Here is a 21,959-nt window from a genome sequence, read left to right as displayed (position 1 = left end):
GCTTTTATGGCTTTTATGCTGTTGTGAATGGCTTTTTTCGTAATTAATTTATGATTACTTCTATAAATACTCCTTGAATTATTTGAAAGCTTACTCTAATTTTTGTAGACTACAAAATAATCAAATATCTATCCTGTCTAAACTTTTGAAAATCTAAAAAAAAAAAAAATTTGGGACATGTCTACTTGACTAGTGGCTCCAAGTATAGAATCCACCTAAAGAACATGTCATTTTTTTTTTATCAAAGTCATATATCTATAAATAAACTGGCTCTGATCTACATATGTAATAATGCATAGCATACTCTTGAGCAATAAAGTTAGGTTTGGCTTTGCAACTTGCAAGACATTAGTCCTTGTACACAATAAATGTAGCAAAAAATTCAAAACTACTAATTAATAATTAAAATATTTTTATTCAATAGTCAGTCTATTTTATAAATAATGTTTTTCTTTGTTTTATCATCCATAATATTGTTACGTGGAGCATTAATATTATACTAAAATAAGAGAATTACAAATACATATATAATTAAAAAAATTATTTAGCAGTTTTCCGTAATATATATTTCATTCTCAAACAATGGCATTAATTAAAAATAATGTTATATGATCAATAAATATTATCAATTTTTTTCAGTACTTAACCAACAATAATTTACATTTATATTTACAGAAATTTTGTATATAGAAAACATATAATTTGTATTTATACTGATAAAATGATAGCCAAAAACACTAAAAATTACTACCCAATAATTTGTCATTCATTAATGCTAATGAACCTCATAATAAATTTGTAGGGAGAGGTTGCAAGATTGACCAAGAACATAGCAAGTAGCACAGACACATCAAAAGCTGTGAACTTAGGACAACTGTTAAATGTATGCACCACAAATGCATTGGCCAGGGTAATGATAGGAAGGAGAGTGTTCAATGATGGAAATGGTGGGTGTGATCCAAGAGCTGATGAGTTCAAATCAATGGTCGTGGAGGTTATGGTTTTGGCTGGAGTCTTCAACATTGGTGACTTTATTCCTTGTTTGGAGTGGCTAGACCTTCAAGGGGTCCAAGCCAAGATGAAGAAATTGCATAAGAGGTTTGATTCATTCTTAACAAGCATTGTTGAGGAGCACAAGAAGAATCCCAACAAAAGTGAGAAGCATAAGGATATGTTGAGTACTTTGTTGTCACTTCAAGAGGCTTCCGATGATAATGATGGCACCAAACTCACAGACACCGAGATCAAAGCTTTGCTTCTGGTATTTACTCTCTTCATTTTTTCAACATAAATATTTTTATCATAAATGGAAATTATTTTCATATACTTGTAAAGAAAAGAAATTTAAATATATTACTTAAAAAATATGATTGTAATATTAGTGTACTAAAAGTTAACTCATAATAAATTGGTACGTTGAAAAGTTTGCACATTATGAATTTATTGAAATTTCTTGAAAGGAACCTGGTCGACATTTGCAGGCACTTAGATTGCCCATATTCCTTGAAAACTCAATGATGTTTCTTTCTAGCTTAAGTGATGATGATTGCACCTTTGAAAGGAACCACAAACAACCAACCTAATTTATTAGGAGCTTGAATTTTTCCACGTAATCGGTTTGTGAATTTCTTAGCCATACATAATGCATTGGACTTTTATTATTGTTTGTTGTCAACCTTATCAATAAGTAAAACAATTTTTAGAAAAATATTTGCTAATAAATATCTCTAGGACACTTATTTTTATTTATTTATTTGTTTAAAAACAGTATTTTGTAACCTAATTGGACAAAGATTAATTCGTCGGTAACTTCCATTTTTATTTATTTGTTTTGCAGAATATGTTTACTGCAGGAACAGACACATCATCAAGCACTACAGAATGGGCAATTGCAGAACTAATAAGGAACCCAAGAATCATGGGGCAAGTCCAGAATGAATTAGACAGTGTAGTAGGAAGGGAAAGGCACGTGACAGAAGAGGACTTGCCCAATTTGCCATACCTTCAAGCAGTGGTCAAAGAAACCTTCCGTTTGCACCCATCAACCCCACTTTCCCTCCCAAGAGTGGCAGCAAAGAGCTGTGAGATCTTAGGGTACCACATCCCAGAAGGTGCAACGCTCTTGGTCAATGTTTGGGCCATAGCCCGTGATCCAAAGGAATGGGCTGAACCATTGGAGTTCAGGCCCGAGAGGTTCCTAAAGGGTGGTGAGAAGGCTGATGTTGATGTTAGGGGGAATGACTTTGAGGTCATTCCCTTTGGTGCTGGGAGAAGGATATGTGCTGGGATGACTCTTGGGCTTAGAATGGTTCAGCTCTTGACAGCAACCTTGGTCCACTCATTTGATTGGGAGCTTGAGGGTGGCCTTAAACAGGAGGACCTCAACATGGATGAAGCATATGGGCTTACCCTTCAACGAGCTTTGCCTCTTTCGGTGCATCCAAAGCCCAGGCTTTCTTCTCATGTTTACTCATCATCTGAATAATTCATTAAGATTCAAAGAGGTTCAGGCCCAAAATATTCACAAAATAAAGCTTTTGAGTATAATAGTTTGGGAAATTCTATGGTAAAGATTATAAAAACTAAACCGTAGAATTAAGAGAGTGGAAATTAAGGTTCACACATAACTATAAGGAGAGAAATAGTGTGTTGATTGTTTAGTAAAGGAGAGATACATTGTGAATAATGATTATAGAGGGATAGTTTTACCCTGTACTGTTATTGATGATGTGTAATTTTGGGCGTATAAATATAGTGTGGTTATGTTTCCTCTCCAACGCATCACGCATGGGAATTTGTTTAGAATGATTTCTAGGTGAAAAAATACAGAGAAACCATGAGAATATTAACAATACGAATACAACATAATTACATATAATAAAATAGAACGAAAGATAAACAAATAAATAATAAGGATCACTAAATTAAGAATAAAATAAAATATATAAATTCATGAAGAGAATAAAAAATTAGATTAATACCTAAATTATAATTGCTTGAATTATAATTTGTAATTGAAAAAAAAAAAAGAAACAATGAAATTGAAAGATACATAGAGTCATAGAGAGTTATATAAGAAAATAGAGAATTTAAAATTTACTTTTTGATGAAGAGAAGATGACCACTAGAAAAGGAATAGAAAAAAAAAGTTGAAAATATGAAACTAAGAAGAGGGTTTAAGAGAATAAAGGGATGGTGACAGCTGAAATTTGAGAATGGGAGAAAACTAAATTTGATTAGGTTAACTAATAGTCAAAATGATAAAAAGATAAAATGAATTTGAGACTTTAAATAATTGGGCTAAATTTATTTGTAGTGAGGTGATTTTAAATAAATGGGACATATATATATAGATTTTTTAAAAAATGAAATAAGAGTGGGGCAAGTGCCCCCTATTACAGTACGTAGGTTCGTCCCTGACAATTGGCACAGTTACTCTTAATATCTCTGGTTTATAGAGTCAACCCTACACCGCTGTACTTTTTCACTGTCTAGTCCGACACTGCCCAGCCGGCGCCGCCCATCCTCCCGTCGACGCCGCCCAACCTCCCGCCGATGACGTCCAGCCTCTTCGCGTTCCACTTGCGCGCCGTAGCAACGGGAGATCGCACTGTAGCACTCCCGTGCAGGCCTCACCGCAGGCCGCCGCCTTCCTTCGCGCCGTTTGAGACGCACGTTATCCCTGTCGTCTATCCGTCGCGCCGTTGTTGCTGCTGTGCCGCACCTCATCGACGTCGCTCTTTCTTCCACTGATTCGACTCCTTCTCCTCTTCCATCTCTGGCCGCTACATGTTCGGGTTCGAAGTCCACGAAGCAGATTCACAATCTCGCCTAGTCGAAGTTGTCGGTGCGTGGTTGCTCCATCGCCGGATTTCCTCTCCTGCCTCCATGCGTCGCCGTCGAATCTCTCCACCCTTCAAATGTGCTAGATGTTCAATTCATTAGGTATATAGATGGTTATTTTAATTCTTAATTGGATGGTTATTTTGTTCGATTCAGTTGAAGTATATACAATTAACAAATGCTGGATGATCATTTCATTAGGTAGCCAGATGATTATTTTAATAACTACGTAGATAGTTGTTTGATGACGATTTCGCAACAGTAACGAGAGAGGAGACTACAGAAGTGAACGATCATGGCCGATGAAAAATTATTTAAATTCCTCATTGTTTAAATTCTTCATTATCTCTCTAGCAAAATTGTTTTCAGATATAACAGGAAGGGCATTGAGACATGTAGAAAATTTCAATGCTTCTACAGCGGTTGTCTCCTTTAAATTAGATTAGTGGCCATGATTAGTATTGATAAAGGTTATTTTTCGCTCGCCATTGATATAATTGCCGAAATTTTGGACTGGACTGGATGATATACCTTTTATATTAGTTTAAATTTTTGTTGATAATTAACTTTTTTGAGTTTTTCAATGTTTAAAAATTATTATTTAAACAAAAATTAAAGAATTCTGGGAATAAAAATTCTTAATAATTATATAAAATTAATAAAATTAGAATAATTTGTTATTGACAATTTTTTATCAATTTGAAATAACAGAATTTCATATTTATAATTTATTGAATTTTATTAATTAGGAATTTTTGTATATGCTAAATAATTAGTGGAACAACCATACAAGTTTGATTTCCTTTGTTCTTTTAAAACTAATATGAAAGCTTTTTCACAAAATAAAAACTGGAAAAAGTGGACAAAGTAATTTCATAATATAAAAACTAATTTCTGTGCTTTAACAATGTTGGGAATAAGGAATATGATCACAATCTAATCAATCATGTATCAAATAATTTGTTATTTTTATTATATTAAAATGTTAATATAATAAGGTTCTTGATTAAATTTAGAGATTTATCATTGTGATAGTGATTATAATATTGAGAGATAAATTTTTTATAATTTAATCTAAAATTGTTCTTGGTCATAGGATTATTAAAAAGGACATTAATAATCCGGAAAGATCAATATATATATAATGGTCTTTATTGGATGAAGATTAATAGATCTCATTTATTAAATTATATATATAGATGGTGCATATAGAGATATGACCATTGAACTGACTCACTATGAGAATTCCTAATTGTTATAATTACCGCATATTTGTCAATAGGATATTCTCAAAATGAACATAGTAATAGAGTTTCCTTTGACCTACGACTATCATAGTAATTAACAATGTATTTATTATACTTTGATTCCGGACACCTAATACCCTAGGGTGCTAGTTGAATGGATATTGGGTATGATTTAAATACTTGTAGAATTAATGATTAGTCAATAAAGAATCCGTCAACTCTCGGTAAAGAGTTTGAGCTCTATGATTATAATGACTGAGATAAATAAAACATTGGCCAAGGGGATTGAATGAATGAAGAAATGAGTTTCTTATGTCATTCACAGTTCATTATAATAATGGTAATAAGTTAGAGTTTGACAATTAAACCATACTCTAAGGGTTAACCAAGAGTTGGAAAGATGGAAGGAATTATACTTTATTCTTCTGAGGTTCTTAGTAAAAATATATTACTTCATACTATCGAGTCGTTGAGGAGTGTTGCTAGACGCCAACCTTGATTAGTAAATTTAGTATGACTAATTTACTACCCGCTTAGTATTGAACCTATGGGGTCATACACTAATTTACTACCCGCTTAGTATTGAACCTATGGGGTCATACACTAACGAGTATTCTAATCTTTGCTATAGAATTATTTAATTATTATTTTGATTTGATCAAATAAATAATTATATTAATTCAAAATAGAATATTATTATATTCTTTGCTAGCACCAAGAATATAATAATAGTATGATAATTGAGAATATTAAATGAGATTTGAGAATAATTAGTTATTCTATTTCTAAATTCGGATGAGATCCTAACTGATTCTGTTTCAAATTGAGTTATGATATGATTCATAAATTTGAAGGACTCGGATTTAGAATTTCAAGATATGATTTAAATTTGAATTGATATTCAAATTTAAAATCAGTAGCAAATCTCATACTATATATATGTATGCCAAGAGTAAAGGAATCACAGACGAGAATAACAAGAGTTTTATTCATTTACCTCTACACACATAAGTGTATGTGAGCCTAATTCTTGGAGAAGAGTTTTATGGTGTGCAAAAAGTTGCAAAGAGGTTCTCAATTTAGATTAGATATCCATTGGTCAAAGAGTTGACAGCAAATATTTGTCTCGGTGTGGATACGCATAGCGCCTTCGTACCATCGAAAGAGAAAAAGATTTTTACTAGCGTACTCAGGTATTTAGATCTGATCTACTATATATTTATTATTGGAATAAAGTTTAAGCACAAAATAGATCTTTAGGATTACTTTCTTTTCTTCCGCTGCGTGTTATAAACACATGGTAATCCTTCAATGGTATTAGAGCAAGGTTTGGCTTTTTTGTGTTTAAATTTTTATTCCTATTTTCTTAAATTTGTGAATTAATAGGATTAATTTAAATTTTTTTTAAGCATGCGATGCAGTTATTTTCATTGAAAAGGTTTTCTAATAAATTAATAGTTAATTTATTTCAATATTAATTATTTAATCGTGATTAAATTATCATTTTTTTAATATAAAAGTTATATTTATAATTAAATATTTTGTTTGATTTTATTTATTTATTAAATTTTATTGTGATTTTGATCACAATAAAAGGTATAAGATGCAAAATATCTTTTGTTTACTTTTTTATATATATAAGTGTATATATAAAGGTCAAATTTAATTTGATAATTTTTAAGGCTAAACGTTAGTACATGAAAAATCAAATTTTGATTTGATTGATGTGTTTTGAACTCTATAATTTTAGGAATTAGTTTTTCTAATGCTTTTGATTATAAAGAGCGTCCTAACAACCAGAAGTTTTATTTTCAAGATAATAATCAGTATATACATTTGATGTATTAAGGATTTAATTTTATATTTTTACCTAGACAACTTTGGGAGTATAAATTTTAATCCATGAGTACTGAAAAAAAAATTCTCTAACAATAGAGATAATCCTAAAAGTTAGGAGATTGCCAAAAAAAAATAAATTTATCTCTTGTTTACAAGGAACGACTTGACAACCAGGAGACTTGTACTCAAAGATAGAATTTATTTATGCATATGATGATGTATAAGGAGAATTAATTTTATACTTGAACCTAGACAACCTAAGAGTATAAAATATAATTCAGTTAAATAATTGTCTGACAACCAGATAATTATTTGAAATTATAATTGTATGGGATACAATTTAATCATGTTTATTTAGAATAGGTATGAGTAACAACTTGACAACCAAGGTACTCATTCACGATTCTAAATAATTTTGACAGAAATATAGATTTCTTAATTTACTTTCATATTTTAAATTTTTAAATATGTTCACCTTTTGTGTGGCATACTTGAAAATAATAAATTGGCTATACATTGAGAATTGTTCTTATGTATAAAAGGGTCATCATGGACATGATAATCCTATTGAAATAATATTGTCCAATAAAATTGGTGATGGAATAGTCAGTACTTGTGAAGTATTTAAAATATTATTTTACTACAATATGGGTTGTTTTGACAGTCATTGAGTTCTAATTTCAAAAATATATACCTACTATTTATTACTGAACATCTTGAGAAGATATATGGTGCTCAAAGTAAGATAGTATGACTATCAAATATTTTATTTAAACTAGTGAAAGTTTTGGGCAATATATTTTGAATTAAATAACTTCAGAAGTTGAAATGTCATTAGTCAAATGGCTTTTACGAGAACTGTTCTTGTAAGCATTTTTAGAGATTTATTTTGTTACAAACAATTTATAATTGGCCCTAATATGATTAAGGTTTGTGGTCTTTTTGGAAAAGCTCAATATGAGTACTGAGGATGCGTATCAAAATTGCTCTTAAGGGTTGGTTTGACTAATAATAAAGATATTGAGTATTTTTATTATAAGAGTTTAAAGTAAAATTTCTAATTATCTAATTGATATTCTATTGAATAGAGAATGAGATTCTCTCCATGCACAAATACTAGTACTCTTTATACTCCATCGTGTTTAAGAAACATGAAATTTAATTTAGTTGAGTATCACTGTTTGTTAAATATTTGGACTACGTTTTAGAAATATTGCTAAATTAACAAATTTTTTATTAAATCTATTTTTTTATCCATATGAGATATGGAAAAGGCATAAGCTGAAACTCAAGAACATTAGAGTTTGGAGATGCCTTATATGTGTTAAGAGATTGCACAACAATAGAATTGATATTAGGTCCAATAAATGAGATTTATTGGTTATCCTAAAGAAATAATGAGATTATTTTTATCACTATTCTTATGACAAAGTTTATGTGATAAGAGGTTAAACTTTTTTTTAGAAAGAGTGAAAGTACACTTACTTTTATTATAATTGTTTACTACTCAATAGAGGATATACTTTCTCCTGAAAGTATAAAAAGTTTGATCGTCAAACAAATTTTTTAAAAAGTAACCTATTTGTATAAATGATACAATTCTATAAAGATAGATCTAATGGTTACTTAGATTTTTTTTATAATCATGTTCAATAAGGATTATCCTTAAAATAAAATTATGCACTATTGTAGTGGGAGATTTCATGTTTTGAGAAAATGTCATATTTTTTTTATCGAAAAATAAGTACATAGCAGTGATAATATTTTTTCTAAACTGATACAACCTTTAAAGAAAAGGCTACACAACAAAAACCAAGCCTAAACAAAGCTAGTCAACCCTCACGAAACTAGAAAAAGACAAAAAAAAAAAACAAACATTTCACAACAAAAAGATAAAGAATTAAATCCAACCACACATGCAACAAGAGACAAGACACCAATAATTTATTATTTATCTCAATTCTTAGCACCTGTTCTTCGAAGTCTTCTGTCTCTTGACCAAACTAGAACCAAACCCGATACATCTTGTTCTAACAGAGAGATATTCACGTTTTCCTTCTTGAAGACAACATCATTTCTATGTTTCCACAGAGACCAAATTACAGCAAAAAAAAGTTGTCATCCAATCCTCTTTTTCACCCTTCCTATTCGCTCCATGTATCCACGACTCAAAACATTGTCTAGGATCTCCTGCCCAAACCCAAAGTATATTCCAAAACCTAAGAGCTGAACCCCACAGTTTCCATGCATATTCGCATGTGAAAAATAGATGATGAACAGATTCTGGTGCCTTGCCGCAGATAACACAGGTAATTTCTGATGTTGGTAAGATTCCACATCTAACTAACTTGTCTTTGGTGTTCACTCTTTCTAATATTACAAACCACACAAAAATCTCCACACGAGGAGGGACCAAACTCCTCCACAAATTGTTATAAAAATTGAACATATTTGGCTCTTGTCCTAGATTTTTATTCTTATATAACACATTCAAAAAAGATTTTACAGAGAAATTACCTTCCTTGTCATGTTTCCATATCAGCTTATCCACTTCGCTTTGTCGAATCCCCACCTTTGTTAGGCCTGTTTGTAGCTCACTCAGCTCTTGCTCTTCCCACAACCACAAAGCTCTTCTCCATTGCAACCCCCATCTCCAAACATACCCATCCCAAAAGCTACAATCACTGATGGTGCACGCCTTATCAACTGCTACCCTATAGAGATTTGGGAATCTGTCTCTAAGCCTCCCATCTTTCATCCAAACATTGTTCCAAAAAAGCGTTCTAGTTCCATCTCCCAATTGCAACTGCATACCTTCATAGAAAATGCTAAAAAGCTCAGCTTCACTAAATCTCAAGTTGCCAATAGTATTCCAAAGACTCCTTGTATTTTTCATTTGTTGTTTCTCCAGTCCCTTTTTAGAATCCAATTTATTACATGAACACACCACTCTCTTCCAAAGTGGGCACTCCTCTTTGTCAAAACGCCACCACCACTTGAATAAGAGTGCTGCATTCTTTAATACTAGATCTCTCACACCCAGTCCGCCTTGACTCTTTGGCTTTTGAATTAGGCTCCAGCTCACTATTGACATCCCCTTCGTTCCATCACTTTTTCCCCAGAAAAATCTTGACTGAAGAGACGTTATCTTTGTCACGACTGCTTTAGGCATCTTAAACAAGTTCAAATAATACATAGGCAGATTGTTCAAGACTTCCTTAATTAAAACCAATTTTCCGGCTTTTGACAAGTACCTACTTTTCCAACCCTTAAGCCTATCTTCCACCTTTCTAATAACTGGCTTTCATATTTCTATTCTTCTTGGATTGGCGCCTAACGGAATGCCCAAGTAGTTCATAGGTAGCGACCCATTTCTACAACCCAACGTCTTGCAAGCTAGCTCCACCTCCTCATTGTTATAATTTACTCCGATCAAGACAGATTTGTTGTAGTTTATCTTCAATCCCATCATTAGCTTGAACCCTCCTAACAGTCTTCTATAGCTCATTAGGGACTCGTGATCACACGGGCAAAATAGGATAGTATCATCTGCAAACTGAAGATACGTAATACTAACCCTATTATGACCAACGTCAAGAGATCTAATCCGACCCTTCTCACATAATCTTCCCAACATACTATTTAGGACCTGGCTCACCATAACAAAAAGAAAAGAGGACAATGGGTCCCCTTGTCTCAATCCCCGCTATAACTTAAAGGGTTTAGTTGTTGTCCCATTCACAAGCACTGACATAGATGCTGTCGATAAACAAGTCCTTATCCATGATCTCCACACCTCGCCGAAACACATGCTCTTCAAAACTCTGTCAACAAAACTCCACCGAATTCTGTCATACGCTTTCTGAAAGTCTAACTTGATTAACCAAGCTGGTATCTTCTTTTTCCTCATCCAATGCACTACCTCACACACTATAAGAGCTCCGTCAACAATCTTCCTCCCACTCACAAAAGCAGATTGCTCCTCCCCTACTAATTCTGGCATAACTGGTTGAAGTCTTTTTGATAGTATCTTAGCTACCACTTTATAAACACAGCCAACCATACTGATTGACCTATAGTCTTTCAGATCGTCCGATCCCCCCTCCTTATGAGCAAGAGTAACCCATGTCAAATTGGCCTTCTTCGGTAAAATTCCCTTCTCAAAAAAAATCCTCAACCACTTGACTGAAGTCTTCCCCTATGATGTCCCATAAGTTTCTAATACTTTTGAAATTGAATCCATCCGGACCAGGTGCTCTAGACAGCTCGCACTCCCAAACTGCGCCCTTGATTTCCTCTCTTTTTGGCTTCCTTTCCAAAAAAATTGAGTCTTCACTGCTAATCCTTTTTACCAAGGACATATCAAACCCAATTGATAAATGCTTATCCTCCCTGTATAAATTCTCAAAATACCGTCTTATCTCTCTTTTAACTGTGCACGGCTCCCTTATATATTCTCCATCAATACAAACTGAATTCATAACCTTACCCCTCCTTTTCACCTTAGTCACCGCATGAAAGTATTTGGTGTTTCGATCTAGCGGTGTAGCATACCTCGATCTTGACATTTGTCTCCAATAATCATCTTTTCGCTCATACCATTTTTCCAACAAAATCTTCAAGGCCTTGTTTCGTGCAAGTAGACACTCATCTTGGATACCCTCAGCAAAGCACTTATCCACACTTTGAATTTCAGACTCTATCTTCTCTATTTGGCAGTTGATGGATCCAAATTTTTCTTTATTCCAAACTCTAAGAGGTCGCTTCAACAAGTCTAATTTTTCCAATAAGTTTCTTTCCCTTGATTTCTCCCACTCCTTTCTTACTGTTTCTTTGAATCCAGCATGTGTCAACCACGCATCTATCGTTCGAAACGGCTTAGGACCCCAATCGACAACTCCAGAATCCACCAACAATAGACAATGGTCAGATAAACTTCTCGACAGCATCTTCAGACGAACTATATCAAAACATTCTTGCAATTCAACATGAATAAACACCCTATCAATTCTTCTACATGAGCGACCTCCATACCAAGTGTATTTTCGATCCCGTAACTCCAGTTCCAATAACTCCATAGCCTCCACCCACTCCCTAAACAGTAAGCTGTTCTGGGTTAGCGTGTTACACCCGAACCTATCCTCCACTTCCAATATCTCATTGAAGTCTCCTCCCATCGCAAATGGCACTATCCAGGCTCTCTTTAATTCCCACAGTTCTGACTAAATTTCAATTTTTCCTTCATTGTCATGCGGTCCATACACCACACACACTGCCGCCTCCAAATTTACTTCTTTAATAATACCCCTAATTGCTATCCATCTCTTCCCTTTTTCTACTCTCTTTGTCATAAGCTCCTTCTTAGTTTCTATTCAGCCAATCATACCTACCCTTTGTTTTTTACACAAACCTTTGATCATTTCAATCTTCCCGGTGCCTCCTAAACCTCTTATATTCCAGAAAGCAATTAACATATCAGAAAAAATTCTCACCTGAACAGTGGACTAGGGGCAATCTATATCCCTTCTTCTCTTTATTCCTCTTTGAACTATTATTTTTTGATCGCAAATTGTACCCTCCGCTCATCGGTCTTCCTTCGATTTTCTTGAGGTGCTTCACTACCCGAGTCTCATCTTCTTCATCAAAACGCATGCCAGCATCCTCACACAAAAGTTTGGCTTCAAAAACATGTTGTAGCTGATGTCGCTCCAAAGATTCATTATCGCTCTCTCTATTCTTATCTGGTGCCCCTTCCTCTTCCTCACCCTCAATATGAGATATTTGTGGACTCATATTGACGATTTTCCTAGTAATAAGATGGTGTACATGGTTTGTACTTGAGCATGGCCCAAAACCTGGCGGAAAAGGGCAAGATTGATATGATCCTTGTGGTATATCGACATCTTCATGTACAAGGCCACCCCCTTCGTAACTTTGATTAAGAGGCCCATCCAAGCTAAGATTTAAATTCTTAGTTCCTTGTTCAGTCCAAGAATGAGAAAAACAAGGCCCAACACCACCTATCATTTCCTTTTCACTTAATATGGGCCAAGAGCACAAGCCCAAATGTTTCTTCACTTCACATCTCCTATTATCCATCTCCTTTTCCATCGCCACTTGCATCATGTCATCCCCTTTATTACCCCTCTTTATATTTAACTCCACTTTATAACTATTACTACTTCCCCCATAACGGCTCTTCTCATAGAAATAATCACAGCCCACCCATGCACTATATCCCACACTCTCCTGCGGGATTTCCAATTCCCTATTTATCATCTCATTAAAAATTGGGTCCCACCCTTCGTACTCGATATCTTCACTTCAATTTGCTCTTCATCACCCTTCTCTTTAATAGCCACACTCAGTGATTCTTGGTTATGCGCTATCTCCTTGCATCTTCTCACATTATCTATCTTTGTTTTCTTCTTGCTGCTCCATACCCCTTGTTGCTCCTTTTCCCTTCTTAGTCCTTTGTTGAAGCTTGCATGAGTCACCGTCATCCTTTTTTCCGCTCCACCTTTAGCATCAAACCTTACAAATGCAAAGGGAGATGCAACGCCTCTTCTCTTTTTCCTCGAGATGTATATATCAGTCACTGCCCCGACCCATCCGAACGCCTTAAAAAGAGTCCCTTTAGATATCTCCCATGGTAAATTATCGACGAACACCGAATGCGAGTTCCTCTCTATGTTCTCCCATTTGTCCTTCTGATCACCCGCCCATTTATCTTTTACTTCGACCTTTGTCCCTCCCAGTCTTCTACGTCTTCTGCTTCCTTGCCACTGTCAGCCTTCTTCAGCCTCCATATTAAAACAGATTACATGCATGAAACTTAAATACACTAGGTGTATTTTACAAAAGGTTAAGCAAACATGCTCAAAACTTAAGTTGTTAAGGTCAAAAGAGTTTTGATAAACACAAATGTGCATTGAAAATTATACACATGATTGATTGACTCTAGTGCAAGTGGGAGATTATTGAGATAGTATGCCCAAGATCCAATCTATCATGATTGGCTCTCGTGCAAGTGGGAGATTGTTGGGAATAAGGAGTATGACCACAATCCAATCAATCATGTATCAAATAATTTGTTATTGTTATTATATTAAAATGTTAATATAATAAGGTCCTTGATTAAATTTAGAGATTTATCATTGTGATAGTGATCATAATATTGAGAGATAAATCTTTTATAATTTAATCTAAATTGTTCTTCGTCACAGGATTATTAAAAATGACATTAATAATCCGGAAAGATCAATATATATATATATATAATGGTTTTCATTGGATGAAGATTAATAGATCTTATTTATTAAATTATATATATAGATGGTGCATATAGAGATATGGCCATTGAACTAACTCACTCTGAGAATTTTTAATGGTTATAATTACCGCATATTTGTCAATAGGATATTCTCAAGATGAACATAGTAATAGAGTTTCCTTTGACCTGTGACTATCATAGTAATTAACAATGTATTTATTATACTTTGATTCCAGACACCTAATACCCTAGGGTGCTAGTTGAATGGATATTGGGTATGATTTAAATACTTGTAGAATTAATGATTAGCCAATAAGGAATCTATCAACTCTCGGTAAAGAGTTTGAGCTCTATGATTATAATGACTGAGATGAATAAAACATAATTCAAAATGGAATATTATTATATTCTTTGCTAGCACCAAGAATATAATAATAGTATGATAATTGAGAATATTAAATGAGATTTGAGAATAATTAGTTATTCTATTTCTAAATTTGGATGAGATCCTAACTGATTTTGTTTCAAATTGAGTTATGATATGATTCATAAATTTGAAGGACTCGGATTTAGAATTTCAAGATATGATTTAAATTTGAATTGGGATTCAAATTTAAAATCAGTAGCAAATCTCATACTATATATATATATACCAAGAGTAAAGGAATCAAAGACGAGAATAACAAGAGTTTTATTCCTTTACCTCTACACACATAAGTGTATGTGAGCCTAATTCTTGGAGAAAAATTTTATGGTGTGCAAAAAAGTTGCAAAGAGGTTCTCAATTTAGATCAGATATCCATTGGTCAAAGAGTTGACAGCAAAGGTTTGTCTCGGTGTGGATACGCGTAGCGCCTTCGTACCATCGAAGGAGAAAAAGATTTTTACTAACGTACTCAGGTATTTAGATCTGATCTACTATATATTTATTATTGGAATAAAATTTAAGCACAAAATAGATCTTTAGGATTACTTTCTTTTCTTCCGCTGCGTGTTATAAACACATGGTAATCCTTCAAACAAAATACAACGATGATGGTTGTTTTAAAAGCTTTTTCACAAATGCCAAATAAGTGTCACATAAATAATTTCTATTACGTTTCAGGGAGTATTTTGCAGGGAATATTTTGTATGGGAGGACCCATCCGTCATGCGTTTTGAATAGTGAGGAATAATTTTGTATTTTTTAATTCTAAGAGACGAAATTGTCCACGAAATAAAAGCTCAGGAACTTATTTATCCTTTTTCCTTATATTTATTTCTGGATAACTTTTTTCAAGCAGTAAATTAAATAAAATTAAAACAGCAAGTACTATTCTTCACTAAATTCTGTCACAATTAGAACCACACAAAGTAATATAATGTCTCAACTAGGCTTCTTCGGCAATGATCTTGTACAGCTCCCAAGTGATAAGAAAAACAAAAAGGAAGAAAGTAACTCTAAATATTCTAATATAAAATGCACTCAAGGCTATTTAACTAGAGTATTTTAATGAATAGTAGAGATGGTTACAAATCGGTGGAAAACTTTCAAACTTTTACTATTTTGAAATTGCATCTCTTAAAAGATATTTAAATTTTAAAGTAGTCTCTTAACTTGTAATCGAGTTTTGATTTCGTCTGTAAACTTAAAACTGTCCCAAATTTATTCTTAAACTTAACAACAGTCATTCCTAAAATATTTTCCAGCGATAGATTAATGACATAATTGGACAAAAGCCACACGAACTTGTAAACGTCATCACTTTCTTTTTAGCGCCTAAATACAACTGAAGGTTTTAGATCTATGCAAAAACTCGTAATACGCCTCCTCTCATCCTCTCCCAATGATGACAGCTCCACCACCACCAACTCCAAGCCCAACCTTAACTCTCCTCACTTCATCAACACCCTCTGATATGCCCAATGCATCCTTTGCAACCGTCTTACCCCCTCTGTTGCCCCTGACACTGCTGCCATTGCTGACTCTGTCAAGTGCCGCCTCGCCTACCATGGAAGCTCTTCTCTTGCTCTCTCCTTTGCCAAGTTCTCCAAGACCGGCTTGGTAGTGTCAACAACAAGTGGACGGTAATCTACCTTATCAAGATCATCTTCAAGGATTACAAAGGTGCAAAATTTTAGAATTGTCCTTCTAACCTCTTGTCCAATTTGTCCCTCTAAGACAACGCCAATTTCGGCAAGGGTAAAAGCATTTGGGGGATAATAACAAAAAAGATTGGGTTAAAGAGGTTCTATTAGTTTCAAAGGATTCCGAGAATAAGCGCAAGCTTGCGTTTAAACATTTTGTCAATTTGGTTAGGGAAGAGAATGAGGTTTTCAAAGAGGTTTTGGTTAGGGATGTATTGTATGCTTGCCAAGGGGTTAATGGGAAGTATGTTAAATGTAACACCCTCACTATCAGAATGTCACGCTTCCGACTATGCTACTCTAATAGTTAAGGTATTACGACAACTTCTATACTTATTAACAATAAAATATGAGCCTTTAACTCGAATACCAGATTGTTATTTCTTTGAGAAATTGAAAATTCTTTTTTTTTATAAGTCTTTAGCTATATTGTTTTTGTTTGTATATGTATTCATCGTAATTTTTCTTCGCGTTTGTAAGGCCCGTGAAATTAATAAATAAGTATCCAATAAATAAATTATTATTCAAAAAAATTAGAAAATTAAATTTTATAGTTAAATGTGGTAAAAATAATTAAAACATGAATTTTGACACTAATTTTAAAAAATTTAGCCAAAGATTAGGCTAAACGAACTAAACAGATTGAACCGGACCCATGGCCTAACGTATAAAAGAGGAAACTCAACCCATCTTCCTCATTTCTTAATGAGAGGCACGCTGAAAGCTGAAGAGAGGGAGGAGAATGCAAGTTATAACACCAAACCCTTGCCAAAGATTCAATTCCATGTAACTTTCAATCCGGAGTTCCGATTGACGAGCCGTCAGCGGTCACGCGTTCGTCTCGGAATTATCTACAATATCCACCCAACAATTTGGTAAAAAAATTCTGATTTCATGCCTAGTCTTCCCCTTTTCAGTTCGTGATTTAGGTTTTAGAAATTGAGAAATTTTATGATTTTGATGATTTAAGGGTACTCTAACAGTGAATAATTGTTGGGTTTCACCCTAATTTCGAGTGGATAAGATAAAAAACCACTTAACCCTCTATGAATAATTAATTAGAAAACTCTATGTTAATTATAGTGAATTTGGATTGTATTAGATTGAATTGGGTGTTTTGGAGTTAAATTAGTGGATATTGGAAGCTTGAAATTGAATCCTGGGAGTTGAAAATTCAGTTGGTGAGGAGTTGGAGCTTTGGAGCTTGAAAAACGGTGGATGATTGAGGCGTTTCAATCTTAGGGAGGAATCGGCCAAGATATGGTTTCGGTTTCTTGTAACTAAAATATAATGTGTCGTGAAAACTTAGACTAGTTGATCGTAGGTTAGGTTGAACCAAGATGACTTGTTAAAGTTTAGTGAATTGGTAAAACTGTGGAGTTGAACATGTGAATTTGTTGCTGAATTATTGAGCAATGATAAGGTTTGAGTTTGATTGTAAATGATGATGATGTTATATTGATGATTTATAGGTATTGTTGCTTTGGTTATGATTGTGTGGGTTAGAGTTGATGAAATTGAGTGTTGAAGTATTGTGGAATGAAAGAAATGATTATGAAATTGTTTTAAGTGTATTTAATGTTGTTTTGAGTTGTGAAACTTGGTTTGAAACTGAGAATTTAAAAAATAAAGGTTTTGAACTCTTTTGGGAAAAGCAAATTTTTAATGAACTTCAGCTGTTCATAACTTGAGCCTCGGATATTGAATTTGAGTGAATTTTGATTCAAATTAAAGATAATTTTAAAAGCTTTAAGATTGTATAAACTTTATGAAAAACAGAATTTCATAGAGAAGGTTATAGATGTCGAAAGTTATGTGTAAAACCTGAATTTTCGAAGTTGTAGGAAAAATCAGAAACTATATTTAAGGTCTATTAGTTAGGTTTTGGTTACGAAGTAAGGATTAGTGAGTGAAAGAAGATAGAATTGGTGTCGAAGGAGTTGAGAAAAGGGATGCTTGATTTGATGAGGATGATGAGAGTAATGAGAATTTGTAATTTAAAGAGATATATGTAACTGGGTAGTAGGCAGTGACATTGTCCACTTGCTTCGGGTTGGAGATAGGGAAGAAGAATTATGAAAAATAAATTTGATTATGGAGTTTTGAATGAATGTATGTTTGTGATACTTTGGTAGTAGCAAGGATGGTGGTTTGTCCCGCTTGCTCTAGGTTAATGTTTGAGATTTGATAACGATGATGCTTGATTTAAACTAAATGAATGTATGTTTGAGACCCTGGGCAGTAGCAAGGATGATAGTTCGTCCTGCTTGCTCCAAGTCAGTGATTGTGACGCCTGGGTAGTAGCAGCAGTAATGGTTATTCCACTTGCTCCAGGTTGAGCTTTTAAACACCCGCCTGGGTAGTAGCCACAGTAGTGGTTATTTCACTGGCTCTGGGTTGAGCGGGTAGTAGCAAGGGGGTTGTATCTCAAACCCACTTGCTCCGCAATGGGTGTTTCAGTCCATGATTAGCTATCAGGACGTGTCGGGTTGGCTATATAACCGACAGATGATATCATCAGTCATAGGATAGGCATTTATCATTTGCATTTGTTTGTTTTGCTTGAGTTTGCATTTCTTGGGATTGCCTAATTAATAATCTATGCTTACCTACTATATTTGTTACCTGTTATATCGATATCCTACTTGTGTTTGTCATTATCTGTTTGCTTATCTGTGTGCTTCCACCGGAATTAGGGATTTTGGAGGAAAGTAGACGACGGAGGGTTTTAGTTAGAGTTTAGTTCAGATTTAAAACCTTAGATGATCTACCCTACTTATGGTTTACAATTTATTACCTTTAAGTTTTATAATCTGAGTGTTAGAGTTCTAGGATTGCCTTCGACTTTTCCGTGACCTTATATGTTAGTTATGTGGGCACTATTACCATGCTGAGAACCTCCGGTTCTCATACCATATATATGTTGTTATTTTCAGATGCAGGTCGAGAGGCACCTCGATAAGTTTCTGGAGTTCATTCTGCAAGCGAAGTGTTATATTTGGGACTCTGTGTTTCGAGCTTATGTTTAGTATTCTGTACTTAGATTCTCCTTTGTATGTTTAACTTTACTTTGTCCCTCTTAGAGGTTGATGTGGAGAAACAAGTTATTGTTTTGTCTATTTTGGGTTAATGTAAATATTCTCCGGCCAACCTTGGTTTTGCAGGTTGAGCCTAGAACTTGAATATNNGCGCCCTATGTTTTAAACTTTCCTTCAAAAGCTTCTCGTTATAAAATTCTTTTCAACTATTATTATATATATTTTTAATTTTAGAGGTCGTAATACCTTGTCACCCCAGTTTTATGATTTAAGCATAAGATTCTGTGTGATAAGGTATTACAGCCTTTGTTATTATAATTTTGTAAGAGGGATAGGGGCTGTATGATATGTATGTATCTAACATTTGTAAGTTACTTGTTTAAGAAGTTTTGTGTATATGTATATGCATATTTATTATCAAATAAAAAGAATTTTCGATTTCTCAAAAAAATAGCGATCCGATATTCGAGTTAAAGGCTCATGTTTTATTGTTAATAAGTATAGAAGTCGTCGTAATACGTTAACTATCAGAGTAGCACAGCCAGAAGCGTAACATTTTAATAGTGAATGTGTTACATTAAATTCGATGGTGGTAGTGATACAGGTGGATATGTGTTATCAGATTCGATTAGGATACCTAAAACTACTAGGATTATGGTACAAAAGCTTTGTGAATTGGGGAGGAAGAAAAGACTTAATGAGAGACAGAGGCACAATAACACTAACACATTAAACCTCTCTCAATACTCAAAACGACGTCGTTTTAGTTGTATTTAGAGACCAGGAAAAAAAACAACGATGTTTACAAGTTCAGCGTGGTCTCCATCCAACCACGTCATTAATCTGTCGCTGGAAAATACCTCAGGGACGACCGCGGTTAAGTTTAAGAACAGATTTAAGGCAATTTTAAGTTTGGAGACAATTTCGAGGCTCAATTGCAAGTTGAAGGACCAATTTGAGATTTAACTCCTAAAAAAATTTGCACAAACTCAAAATAAAATATCAATACGTTGTTAGTTGTTACCCCTTTTTTAATTTGCTGTTAATTATTACCCTTGTAGTCTTGTACTTATGGTAACATGAGTTAAACTCCAAAATGGTCTCTGAGATTGGCGTCGTACACTAAAATCGTCCCTGAAATTCCAATTGCATCAATGACATCCCTGAGATTGACAAAAGTGCACCACGTTAGTCCCTGTCCATTTTCCATTAACGACGTAATGACATGGCTTGATGATGTGGGCTGTTAGTGACACGTGTCACTCCATGGTTCAGTCACGTGTAATGGTATGATGATGTGGTGACCAGTGACACGTGGCATAATGATGTGGATGGTTGTGCTATATGTCACAATGCTATTTGGCCACGTGTCCGTTTGTGCCATGTGTGGCAACAGTATTTATCCACGTGTCGTCCATTATGTCATCATTGTATTTATCTACCAAATTAGTCCCTCACTTTGCATTAAATGACTCATTTTAATCCCTAAAATTGAATGTCATGCACCAAACTAGTCCCTTTACCAGTTTTTTCTCATTTTTTTTTTCTATAAATTCAAAATTCTCAATATCTTTGAATGCGTTAATTTCAATTCTATTTTTTCATATGTTATTCAAATACAAGTGCTTTTATAAAATATTTTTTCTCTTGCGGATACCCTTAACTGTCGTCTTGGAGTTGTCGTGAAGGCATTTTAAGAACCCTCACTACCATCTCCGACCTCTTTCATCTAGACTGAAGAGGTCGGAGATGATAGTGATGGTGCTTGAAGTGCCTTCAGTAATGCTAACCCTAATCCAAACCCTAACGCTGAACCTAATCCTAAACCATAACCCTAACCATAACCCTAACCCTAACCCTAACCCATTTACACACAACGGAAACGTGTATTTCATAAGTACAGAAAAAGTGTTTATTTTAAGGGTAAAGTACTAAATTGGTCTCCAACGTTTGGGCGTAATCCTGCTTTAATCCTTAAAGTTTAAAGTGTCCTATTTGAATCCAAAAAAGTTTCATTTAGCTTCAATGTAGTCCCACGGTGAGGTCAAAATTAAATAATTAATGAAATGTCCTACATAACAACAAGATCGATAATCTGTAAAATAAGTACAAACTCCAGAGGCACAAAATCAACTGTGGATGCATCAATACATTTATTTATCATTCTCCTTAGTTCTATAGAAAATATTTCATTTAAATTGTAAGAAAAATAATAACTTAATGTATTGATGCATCCATGGTTGATTTTGTACCTCTGGAGCTTGTACTTATTCTCCAAATTATCAACTTTGTTCATGTATTGCTGTCATGTAGGACATTTCGTTAATTATTTAACTTTAACCTCACGGTGAGACTACATTAAAACTAAATGAAACTTTTTTTGGATTCAAATAGGACATTTTAAACCTTAAGGACCAAAATAGGATTACGCCCAAACGTAGGGACCAATTTAGTAGTTTACCCTTATTTTAATTATTGATTTCTTGTTAAAAACACATTTTTTTATTAAAAAATGTTTCTAATCAACGATATAATTCTTTTTTTTATAATAACATATTTATATATTACAAAATTTACCAATGTTAAATTATG

General features: G+C 33.9%; 2 protein-coding genes across 3 annotated transcripts in view; one reads left to right on the top strand and one right to left on the bottom strand.

The window, feature by feature from the left end:
- Window positions 1-2,777, top strand: part of LOC107623580 (flavonoid 3'-monooxygenase) — a 4,404-nt gene extending 1,627 nt beyond the window's left edge. Inside the window, exons 2-3 of the mRNA XM_016325904.2 lie at window positions 803-1,261; window positions 1,838-2,777. Coding sequence (XP_016181390.1) covers window positions 803-1,261; window positions 1,838-2,485 — 1,107 coding nt within the window. The 3' untranslated portion in view covers window positions 2,486-2,777. The remainder of the gene's footprint in view (window positions 1-802; window positions 1,262-1,837) is intronic.
- LOC107621492 (putative ribonuclease H protein At1g65750) overlaps window positions 8,777-21,959 on the bottom strand; it is a 21,509-nt gene continuing 8,326 nt past the window's right edge. Inside the window, exon 2 of one of the 2 annotated variants that reach the window (XM_021112915.1) lies at window positions 8,777-12,271. In XM_021112915.1, coding sequence (XP_020968574.1) covers window positions 9,007-10,125 — 1,119 coding nt within the window. In that variant the 5' untranslated portion in view covers window positions 10,126-12,271 and the 3' untranslated portion in view covers window positions 8,777-9,006. The remainder of the gene's footprint in view (window positions 12,272-21,959) is intronic. The other variant, XM_021112916.1, reaches the window with a different exon arrangement.

The sequence above is a fragment of the Arachis ipaensis genome, chromosome B10, assembly GCF_000816755.2.
Source record: "Arachis ipaensis cultivar K30076 chromosome B10, Araip1.1, whole genome shotgun sequence".
Taxonomy (NCBI): Eukaryota; Viridiplantae; Streptophyta; class Magnoliopsida; order Fabales; family Fabaceae; genus Arachis; species Arachis ipaensis.
Note: the sequence above shows the minus strand (reverse complement) of the source record. Positions and strands in the feature narration are given on the sequence as shown.